At 31.2% G+C, this 12,098-nt stretch overlaps 1 protein-coding gene across 1 annotated transcript; it reads right to left on the bottom strand.

Annotated features, from left to right (window-relative positions):
• Positions 1-372: 372 nt before the first annotated feature.
• On the bottom strand, positions 373-3,008 carry LOC141720315 (putative Histone-lysine N-methyltransferase ATXR5). Its single transcript, XM_074522654.1, has 6 exons — positions 2,570-3,008; positions 1,959-2,033; positions 1,183-1,397; positions 945-1,045; positions 635-856; positions 373-532 (listed from the first exon to the last, which is right to left on the bottom strand). The coding sequence occupies exons 1-6, from the start codon at positions 3,006-3,008 to the stop codon at positions 373-375; spliced, it is 1,212 nt and encodes a 403-aa protein (XP_074378755.1).
• Between the last annotated feature and the right edge of the window lie 9,090 nt (positions 3,009-12,098).

Raw genomic sequence — 12,098 nt, 5'->3', positions numbered from 1 at the left:
AATTTTTCTAAAAAATAATTACTTGCAGTTTCTTCATGGTGGTGAAAAAGGAAACTGTAGATTAGCTCCCGAATGTAGGTTATATGTGTGTAATGCTGGAGAGGTTGTGGCACTTTCTTAATGTTTTATATGTGACTTATACAATACAGTGGTTTCAAAATATATTATGTAATCTCTTGATTTAGTTGTTACAAATTTATTCTATTCATTGCAGATACTAAAATTTGTAACTATTATAAGTCATTAATGTGAAACTACATATCAACAACTACATGTATTATAAGTCATTTAGCCTTACTAAAATATATAACAAAATAACAAATATGAAGAATGAGTACATTGGTAAAAAAATGTTCATTCCTACGATGCCTCCTAAATAAAATGTTGTGTATCATATCCATTATCTTGTCCATTATAATCGTAACAAAGTCGTTCTCCCTTTTTTATATTACGAAGAGCGATAAGATAAACATGACATTTACCACGAACATTGTACCTCACAGATTTGAGGTTTTTCTTCTTTCTTCCCTCCCTGTATTTTTACAGCACTAGTCAATATTTTGGTATGGGTATCCATATTTTCTAGACAATGAAAAATATAGAATTAAAGGGTATGAACCACATAAATACTTACGCAGAATGGTTGTTAATGCCACTGATGAAGCGAGCTATATTTCCCCGCTTGTCAGGGCAAATAAAGAGACCATCTTCTTCTTCTGAGTCTCTGTAAGTAAGGAGGGTCATAAAGCTATCAAAATTCTCATCATCTCTTCGATTCCTGACAAAATCTACATCTCCTGTATACTCAGCAAGAAAAGTCATGGCTTTGATTGGACCATCTGCTTCAACTTTGTACCTGGAAATGCAAAAATGCATAATTAATATACATTCTATCTGTATAATTAATAACAAAACCCAATTAATCTATGAAATATGTTTTATACCCTTCCACTTCATCAAAAACAACTTTAAGAGGAGGACATTTTCCTTCTTTCATCATTGCTTTACATTTCTTTATTGTTATGTAATCTTCTGTAGATAGTTCCTAACCATATAAGAAATATAACATTAAATACAATGTGCATTCAATTAAGATAAATTCGAAAAGAAAAGAACATTACTTAACAAAGGAAACAAGTTGTGCTCATATAATTACCAAGTATAAATTTAAAATGTATATACCTGGATGTCATCTGCCTCATACTTGGATTGATTAGCAGATTTAGGAGCCATGTCATGTGAGTATGTCAGTTTATCACTAAATGCTACGTTCTTACTCTGCAGAGCAAAACGTAAAGAATCCATTTGTCTGTTCCTACTCTCAACATCATTTGCTGGAACGTACGGAAGAAATTTTGTAGATTTTTTTGGCAAACGTTTACGCCTTTTTTGAGGACCTAGAATATCAACAATATATAAGATAGCTATCAAAATATTAAAATATTAGTGGCATGGATTCAAAAATATGAGGTCATTACAATAATTCATAATACAACTAAGTAATTTATAATATAACTATAAGTAGAAAAAATATTATGAATCATGTTTATATTTTTAAATATATTTTAAATAAAGCTCAAGTAAGATAAATGTCAATTATTTACATTTGTAAAGAAACAATTTTTTTTAATGTATATGTGAAAAATTAGCACATCTTTAGTTGTACCTAGTTAGTTTAAATGATGTACACAACTTTGAGAAATAGGCCCCTACCTGCTACAAAGAAGTTAGGCGGATTTATGGTCTGTTTTTGCTTTCGACAAGATTAGTACAAATAAAACAATATGCTATTGATAAAATGCAAAATTATGTCACATAATATGGAAATTAGCAAAATTAAAATTAAAATTAAAACACTTCATATACTAAATAACAATAATAAAAGATTAACAACATATATATATATACACAATTCCAAAAATGATCAATAACTTGATTTAAAAATAATAAAATCTTACCTTCCGGTGAAATGTATTTAGCTATAATCCCAAAATACCTCTTCCTTGATTTACTAGATCCATCTCTGGTTAATTCTGCAATATAATCAAATCAAATTTAAAAAGAACTCCCAATTGTAAAATTAAATAAAAATAAATTCAGGACCACATTTTTCCTATTTACCTTACTTTGATTTTTAAAGTTACACAAGTTCTATAATTTTCACAAACACACAAAGTTCTACCTTTTTTAGTAGAAACTCTTCATTATTGAAACTGAAAATACAAATTTATCATTTAATGTGTAGATTTTAATTATGTGAATTACATTTATTTGTATATTTAATTTAATAATATAATAATAATAATAATAAATGAATTTTAGCTAAAATTTATTTACATTTAGATATATTAAAATTTCAAACTATTATTATCATCTGCCTTTAGTTTGAAATCAGAATTCTACAACCAGTGGTTTATTAACAATTGTAACAATTGTAATCTCAAATCAACACTTAGGTCACAACAATTATTACTAACTTGTATTTCAGATCAGTGCGACTAAAACTTAGATATTAATTTTATTAGGACCCGCACAAACATAAAATGTAATGAAGTAGAGTGACAGATACCTTCTGGCTTACTGCGGCAACCATCACAATACCAGTTTTCAGGGGGAATTTCAAGAACAGCCGGTCTCAGACACTTCATATGAAACCCATTATCACAATCATCACATATCAATATTTGGTCCTCTTTGTCCCCAAATCCACATATCTTACATGTGAGCTCATTATAATAAATATGTGGAGCCACAACAACTATGGTTGCCTTCAGGAGATCTTCTATATATTTCTCTTTTGGGTGGACTGGGGGGCAGGAGATGTTGGGAAGATGGGGCCGAGAATCGACTGGTAAATTAACTTGTTTTGTGGCCTGATATAAATCGGCCACTGACCTAAACTTGTGCACACGCGGGACCTTCTTAGGTGGAAACTGTGGGAGGTGGTTGGGTTGAGAATGTGGGGGGTGGTTGGGTTGGGAAGCTATAGGTGTGTTGAATGAAGACATCTTCAGATCTGTTGTGAAATGTCTGAGCTTGTGTTTTGTAATTGGGGATTTTTGTAATTGAAGATGTTGATAGGGAGAGGGCTTGTGAAAAAGGGATTTATAGATACAATACAGGGGGAGTTTTCTAGGGGCTGAGTTTTCTAGGAGCGGAGTTTTCTAGGGTTAGCAATATAGCCGTTACCAATATAGCCGTTATCAATATATATTTTAGTAATTTACACATTATCTTTTTTTTCAACATATATCATTGTAGTTTTAATAATAATTCTACAATATTTTATAATACTTGATAATATTAAATGTATTTTGTCAATTATTATTTTAATTGAATTGTTATTCCAAAAAATGATATGTGTGAAGCAAATTTATCATTTATTTTATCATTTTTATTTCTTCCTTAAAGATCAAATTTAGCACTCTCAATACACAATATGCACACCCTCTATATATCATCATAAATTTACATGTTTCAAAAAATTAACTATTTTCAAGTAAATAATATTTAATTTAATAGGTGAAGGTACGAGTTTTTTTTTCTCAAAAAGTCTTTTTTTCCCAGAGAGAAATGATGTAAAATGTAAACTCCAATTCACATTTAAATTACAAGATTACCAATAATAAAACAAAGTCAACAATTTCATTATTGAAAAATCAAAGGTGAATATTTAATTAAGTTATCAAAAGAATAAAATTATGAAAGTGAGCTTATTTACCAACTTCAATCCCCCAAATAAAAAGTGGTCACTTTACTTTTTGAATTTTTTTGGATTGTTTTAAGATATGTAAGTTCTTTATTCAAAACTCTTAGAATTCTTAATTCCTTCATTTCATTGACAACTTGCATGCAATTTTTTTAGAAATACTTCATTGATTCATTGAGAAAATATTAAACTAAAATCAAATTCCCCTAAAAAAAGTAAAATCTAGCTAGTAGGTGAGTTAAAGAAAAGCAAAAAAATTGGTCTATAAAAGTAGCATGAAAGAAATCTTGTTTGATCATAATATTTCAAGTAGCAATTAAACATGATTTTCTCCTTGGCACATTGTCCACTATTCCATGTGTACCTGTTACATTTCCTACACCACTTACCCCATCATAGGAATGTGCTTTATAAGATGTATCTTTAATGATAATCTCATCCCATCATCTCACCTTTATGATATAATGTACAAGATCCATAAAAATTGCTATGAATCAATATACTACAAGAAAAATGTCCATAGACATCGATTTTCGACCATATCTATGTTGTTTTACAACAGATATTGATGTCGGTGATGTCTATTGTAGACATTGGTCATACACCGATGTCTTTGAGCCCATTAGACATATATTTCCTTCAAAATAGTGATGTCTATCAATTTTTAGACTTCGACTTCAACACAGAGAAACTAATGTATATTGTACTTTTAGACATCATTTTTAACACAACAAAAGTGATGTATATTTTATTCTTTTACATAAGCTTTTTCACAGTAAAAATGATGTATATTGAATTATTAGACATCCATTTTGTTACAAGAAAATTGATGCATTAACAAAATTAAAAACCTTGGAGTCATTAAATATATGTCCATTGCATAATTTAGAAAATACATTCAACTAATTATCATTCAACCAATACATCTATAATCTTCAATACACTCTAGCGTAGGACATATGATACAAGTTGTAAGAAAACTAAGAATCCAAATTTTTAAGCCGGTACGTCGTTTGGGACGAAACATGTGTAGCAGCTATGCAATGTCCTATGCCTTGTGTAGGAAGGATCCCAGTTCTGATAATAATTTAAAAAATCAACCATCATCTTTATATTTGATGTATCCCAACTTAAACTGTGGCCAGCATCTATAAATGAAAACCACAAAACTTGGTATTATGTAAACCACATCAAAGGCATTTAAGATGTACATATTTTACACAATAGAATGACACAATATCCAAGTTTTAAAAAATATCTAAAAGCTTGTACCTGATACACTACAACAAATCTGGCCATTTACGACGGTTTTTTTGAACTGAAATTGTCGTAATTGAGCCATTTACGAAGGAAAAAAATCGTCATTTTTGGTTGAGTAGTAAGTTCATTTTTTTGTGAGAAGATAAAATTGCGTCGCAAGTTAGAAAGTAGGGGCCCACATGATCAATAAAATAATAAATCTACTTATGACGGTATATATCGTCGTAAGATACCAAAATAAGATGAAAAATAACGTCGTAAGTTATATACTTACGACAGAAAAAACGTCGGATATTACTTTACGGGACCCACTTTTAATAAGATAAAACATAATTTTATGACAGAAAAATGCGTCGTAAGTTAGAAATTTCTGACAGAAAAAACGTCATATTTTAGGAATTAGGGCCTATTTACGACGGAATATGTGATGAACAACCGTCGTAAGTTGGTATTTTCAGGTTTAAAAAAATCTAGCAGCATTCCGGACACTTTCCGGCAACCCCAATTCAACTATTTGATAGATTTCTTCAACATCTAATTTTATAAATAGATAGATTTCTTCAAAAGGTGGACTAACGACTAGAGACTATGTTTAGTTTCCATTATTTCCTTCAATAGTAGTAGGTAAAAATCAACTAGTATAAATGACATGAAAAGTAACAAGCCAGATTATATAGATACGACCATGATATTAAAAACAAAAAATAACCAATTAACCAATATAAGAATGAATATGCATATTGAATATATACCACAAAGCGTACTGGAATATTCTTTTTATCTTCAATTACGGACTGTAATAAAATAATCGCTTCATCTAGGATCTGTACATCACCATAATGCAACTTTGTTAATAGACTTTGTGTGTTTCCTTTCTCCACAGATTTCCTTATAATTGGGACAGCCTGCCTCTTCCTGATTTAAACATTCCAATCTATGCCAAACCAAGAAAGACAAAGAAAAGAGCAGTCAAGATGGTCAAGTCTGTCAAACTTTAATTCAAGTCAGTGACCAAACCCAAACCCATTGTCAACAAGGGAGATCAACTGTTCATTTGTGATATTAATGAATTCTCAGACATAAATCTTTACCTGGATGAGCTAGAAAAAGTTAGAGTTATTGATGCTTACAAACATCTTCCAGAAAGATTAGACTTTAGTACAAGGGTGGAAGAGAGATGACTTGGCCACTTCACAGAATTCTCAATGAAGGTTATTCTGTTTTGGTGAAGATTTTCTCCTCAGTAAAGAAGAATTTTGGATTCAACATTGTTGCCAAGAAAATGGTACTGAACACAATTGAGGAGATAATGAACAACAGAAGAAATCCAAATGCACTACCAAGAGTATTAACCATTCCTTTTACTGGAGATAGGGTGCATTTGAGGCCATATTGGATAATGGAGTTCAAGGATGAAAAATACATCAGAAGATTCTTTAAATTGGAAGATCAGCTAAAACTTTTTAGCAATGAAACTCTCAAGGAGATACAAGAAAAGCTGGATGAGTCAAATGAGGATGAATTTGAATTCTACAGGCAACTCCAACACCAGATTGAAGAAAACAATGTGAAATTGGGAAAGAAGTTCAGACAATCAAGGAAATAAGCTAAATTTTCTAAATCTAGAGGAGCACCTTGAAAATGACCTGTGAGATTTTCTACAAACCTTCCTCTTTGTGTTTGTCAAAAAATTGCAGCACTTGTTAATTCCATTTGTGGACAAAGACACCTATCACCATTAGAAGGTGAAGATGCACCTGCATCTACTCTCTCAAGATTTAGAATATGTGGACTGCATTGAGAAAGGCCCACATGTCCCTATGAGAGCTGCTATAGTAAATAAGCCATCCATCCAAAAGCCTAGAGTAGAATGGTCTGATCCAGATATTAAACAAGTTCATAAGGTTAAGAAGGTCATGAACATTTTGTTTAATGGTGTTGATGGTAACATGTTTGACAAGATCATAAACTGTAAAACTGCTAAAGAGGTCTGGGATACTATTCAGGTCATATGTGATAGAACTGAGCAAGTAAGGGAAAATAAAATGCAACTCTTGATTCAACAATATGAGCATTTTCATAGTGAAGAAAGTGAGCCACTCATTGACATTTTCAGTAGATTTCAAAAACTGCTGAATGCTCTAAAGTTGCATGGAAGAGTCTATTAAACAAAGGACTCAAACCTCAAATTCCTCAGATCTCTACCAAAGAAATGGAAATGTATGACAATCTTATTAAGAAACTCTCAAGATTAAAAGGAATTCACCTTGGATAGACTGTATGGGATTATAAAAAGTTTAACAACTAAAATTTGGAAAAAAATAATTTTAAATTTAATTTTACTTTAAAATAATTTTTGATAAGTGTGATTTTATTATGATTCCTACTGTAAAATTACTCTAAACTCTATAATTAAAGTTCAATGATTTTTTAAATTAAAAAATTGTGCAACTTTGATTTAATTTTGGTAATTAAAATTTGTAATTATATATAATAAAAAATAAAATAAATCGATTTCTGGTTGATTTTTGATTGGAAATTAAAAAATTAATCTTTGATAATTTTAAAACTATTATCCTCCCAGTGATCAAAATTTAATCGATATAATTACACAATCTTGTATGAATTTTATAAATTAATCGATGAGATTGGGAATATTTAAAATATTTTTTTAAAAAAAAAGAAGAAAAGAGAGATTCTTTATGAATTTTTTTTATTTAATAAAATAAATTCAATATAATTACTTGAATTTCGTTAATATAATGGATTCATATAATTATATTTCATCTGTGTCTACAATATATATAATATTAAAAATAAAAATAATAAAATAATAATTATTTTAACAAACATAAATGGTACTAGTTATAGGGTAGTAAAGTATAACGTGTGCATCTATCTTTTAATATGTGATTAAAAATGCTTTAAAATATAAAAACAGTTGACTAGTGACTGAATATTGTTAAGTTATGAGTCACTTATAGAGTAAAGTTGTATGGAGTTCACCTTATAAAGTCCATCTATGTTGTGCAAATAAAATATCTTCTAAAATGTGTTATCTTGCAAAACATGTTTCACAAATATCATTACTTCAATAAAATCATGCAAATCTCATATATTTACAAGTACAATATGTATATTCTGGAACATGAACATTTATTTTGTGCAAAGTAAGCATGTTTTGTAGAATAATATATTTTGCAACGTTCGACTTGTAAAATCTGTGCAATCTGCAAAATTTTCAATAAAATTGTGATATTTGTAGGATATCATTCAAAAATTGATACGTTTTGCAACAATTTAAGCTACATTTTGATGAAATAACCTGAACTATCAACTTATATATATATAGGTGTTTATATTAACAGAGAGAGGAAAAGTACGTAGAAAGTCTGATGTTTATAAAATGAGATACATAACAGAATAAATAAGCTTCCAACAATAGTGGTAGCTGAGACATAGAAAACACTCCTACACGTACTCTACTATTCCATTTATTTCTCCATGATCCTAAAAAGACTCTAACAGCTAAAGACTTAATCAAAACTACTACTGCACCTGCAATGCACGTCCACCAGCTATTTTCAAACATAATAAAAACATAAATAAAATATATATAAACAAGTTTAGATTAAATAAAACCAACAATCTCCCCGTAATCTAAACTTCTGTGCACAAGTCTTTAACACCCAGAAGCCTGCGCATGCGTTCGAACTTCACTGTAACCAGAGCCTTTGTCAAGGTATCAGCTCGCTCCATATCTGTGCTCACGTGCTTGATGACTATTTTCCCACGCTCTACACATTCACGTATAAAGTGGTATCTAATGTCTATATGTTTGCTTCTCCCATGAAAAACAAGATTTTTTGCTAAGTCGGTAGCAGATCTATTATCCTGATATAAAATCACGGGACCCACCTGACTTCCTGTTATCTGAGCTTCTTGGGTTCGTTGCTACCTTCAGAATTTGTGCTGCTGCTCTCATTATCAGAAACCGTATCTGGTGTTGTAGCACTCGATAATATATCTGTTACAGGACTCGCAGAATCTGTGTGGTGGTTGGACATCCACAGTTTCCAGAGGCTAAGAAAAAAGAAAAGGTGGGGCTCAAACAATAACAAAAGCAAGCTGCTTTAGAGGCCAAGAACCAAGCTAAGAAGCCTGCAACCACAGATTCTGTAATGCCCACTATAACAGCTAAGACTCAGAATGAAAAAAAGCAAGTAGAATCAAAGCAGACTAAGAAACAAAGATACAAGCTCAAACCAAATAGGAGGTCGGATTTCAATGAAGACGAGGATGAATATATGCCAACCCAATCTACTACCTCAAGTCAAATAGCCATGCCCAAAATGGAATAAGATGAATTCAAGGTTTATCCTGACATGAATTTCCATGGTGAAACCATAATTCTCAAGGATAAACTTATAGATTGAGAAAGCCTACCTCTTCCTGATCTAAACATTCCAATCATATCCAAGCCAAAGAAGACAAAGTAAAGAGCAATCAAGAAGGTCAAGCCTGTCAGACTTCAATCCAAATCATTGGCCAAACCCAAACCAACTGTCAATAAGGGAGATCAACTCTTCATTTGTTACATCAAAGAATTCTCAGACATAAATCTTTATCTGGATGAGCTAGAAGAAGGTAGAGCTATTGATGCTTATAAACATCTTCCATAAAGATTAGTGTTTAGGTACAAGGGTGGAAAAGAGATGACTTGGCCACTTCACAGAATTTTCAATGAAGGCTAATCTGTTTTGGTGAAAATTTTCTCCTCAATAAAGAAGAATTTTGGATTCAACATTGTTGCCAAGAAAATGGTACTAAATAAAATTGAGGAGATAATGAACATCAAAAGAAACCCAAATGCACTCCCAAGAGCATTAACTATTCTATTCACTAGATAAAGAGTGCATTTGAGGCCTTACTAGATAATAGAGTTCAAAGATGAAAAATGCATCAGAAGATTCTTCAGATTGGAAGATCAGCTTAAGATTTCAAGCAATGAAACTCTCATGGATATGCAAGAAAAGCTGGATCAGATAAATGAGGATAAATCTGAATTCTACAAGCAATTTTAACACCAGATTGAAGAAAATAATGAGAAGTTGGGTAAGAAGTTCAGACAGTCAAGGAAATAATCTAAATCTGCTCAGTCTAGAGTAGCACCTTGAAAATGGCTTGTGAGACTCTCTACAAACCTTCCTCTATATGTTTGTCATTAATTTGCAGCACTTGTAAATTTTATCTACTATAATTCAGTCTGTATTCATAGGGTGTTTTGTTATCATCAAGTTTCTCTTAATTTATGGCTATAATTCCAGTAGACATAAATTTGTGAAGATTGTTAGGAATATATTGTGTACTTGATGATAAGTTAAACAAAACACTTAGTAGATTTTATCTAGTAACTTTATAGCTTTCAATGGATGATAACTTCAATATCCGTTGAAAGGGTAGCTTATGTATTAATAAGTTTAGTAGCACATTTCTACATATTGTAATGCCTTAAAGAACTAGATGTTGTAGAATATTTTAAGTCATGTTGAATACTAGATTGATATAAAAGATAGGTTTGCTAATTGTAAATATTAGATGTCATATAATCTTGTATAAATGAAATGGAGTTAACTGCTATAAAGATAGTCTCAAAGGATGTTCCACAAGGCTTCAACAAATGATCAACTAAATTCTCAACGGATAATCAACTAGACTCTCAACGGATGATCCAACAAAATCCCAATGGATGATCCCACTGAGTTTTAACGGATGATCTAACTGAGTTCCAATAGATGAACAAATTCAAAAGAGCAGTTGATAGTGACTTGACAGTCATATGCGTTGATTATAGGCAAATGGAATGTGGCAGCCTATTTACAGGTTTTAGGGAACAAAGAAGCATTTCCATTTCCATGCCAAACTGAAGATATTCAAAGATGCTGGATTGAGAAATAGAGAACCATGAAATTAGACTAGTAATATTTTGTCTTATTTGTTTGTCTTTTAATCATGTAACTTGGTGATATATAAACCAAGTGTAGCAAGTAGAATAGTATCCAAGTTAGTAGGCAATTACCAGAGAAATAGATAAAGTTATATCTGTAAAGAATTTCTCTGTTCTTGTAAGTTCAACTTGTAAGTAGCTGTGTGCAAAGATATTGCATCACAGAGTTCTCATATTAATATATCTCTGTTGGATAAATTCAATCCACCAGAAAGTTTTTAAATACTTGTATTTGATAAATTTGTGTTTGATTTCTTCAATACTCTCATTCCGTACTTTAGCTAAATCAAACACTGATATATATTCATAGTAGAATAGTTTTTAAAATTGAAAAAGTAGCCAGAATTACATTCAACTCCCCTTATGTTTGTTAGGAATAAAAATTGGGATAAACAAGAGCAACAACTTTGCTTGTGTTGCAGATGCTCCAAGAAAAAAATGTCAAAAATATGGCTCTGTTAATTATCTAACTCACCTTTGTAAAAAGGTTGTTAGTAAGCTAGGAATGGGAGCATGCAAGTACAATGAAGCAAAAACTGAAAATCCCTACTCATTCTGTGATAAGTTTGATTGCATACCTTGCAACATGAAAGTAATGATAAGTTGCCACAAGCTAACAGTTGATCTTAAGGAAATCAATATTAATTCTTCAGCTAAAAAGGATAATGCACATCATTCAATGAACTCTATTCTTTCTGAATCATCAAACTCTACCTCTATCAAATCTGTTAACAAGAAGAAAGTACCCAACACTGCTTGGGTTGCTAAACCCACTTAAACTCATTGTGCGTAGGGCAAAAAGAAAAAAGTCATATGGATCACAGATAGTGGATACTCAAGACATATGACAGGTGATATGGCCCTGCTATCACAGTTTGAGGAGAAGGCTGGCCCATTAGTGACTTTTGGAGACAACAGCAAAGGTTTCACAATGGGATATATATGGCAAATTGATTTCTGGAAATGTTGTCATTGAAGATGTATGATAAGTGGCATTTTATACCACTTAGAACGTCTTAAAATGGCTTAAATTGGTGTCTTGAAATCAATTATTTTGTGTATTTGATGCATTTTTCTAGTGTTTATGCATTTCAGGGTATTAATTGCATTTCGGAGGAGGAA

This window comes from Apium graveolens, chromosome 4 (assembly GCF_009905375.1).
Source record: "Apium graveolens cultivar Ventura chromosome 4, ASM990537v1, whole genome shotgun sequence".
NCBI lineage: Eukaryota > Viridiplantae > Streptophyta > Magnoliopsida > Apiales > Apiaceae > Apium > Apium graveolens.
This window is presented reverse-complemented; position numbering and strand designations above follow the sequence as displayed.

Bases quoted from the DNA above. Each gene is read 5' to 3' on its own strand.
- LOC141720315 (XM_074522654.1), bottom strand. From the start codon at position 3,008: ATGTCTTCATTCAACACACCTATAGCTTCCCAACCCAACCACCCCCCA. The intron at 1,398-1,958 runs GTAAGATTTTAT...TTGATATTCTAG, and splicing joins TAAATACATTTCACCGGAAG to GTCCTCAAAAAAGGCGTAAA. The intron at 533-634 runs GTAAGTATTTAT...GTAAAAATACAG, and splicing joins GGCATTAACAACCATTCTGC to GGAGGGAAGAAAGAAGAAAA.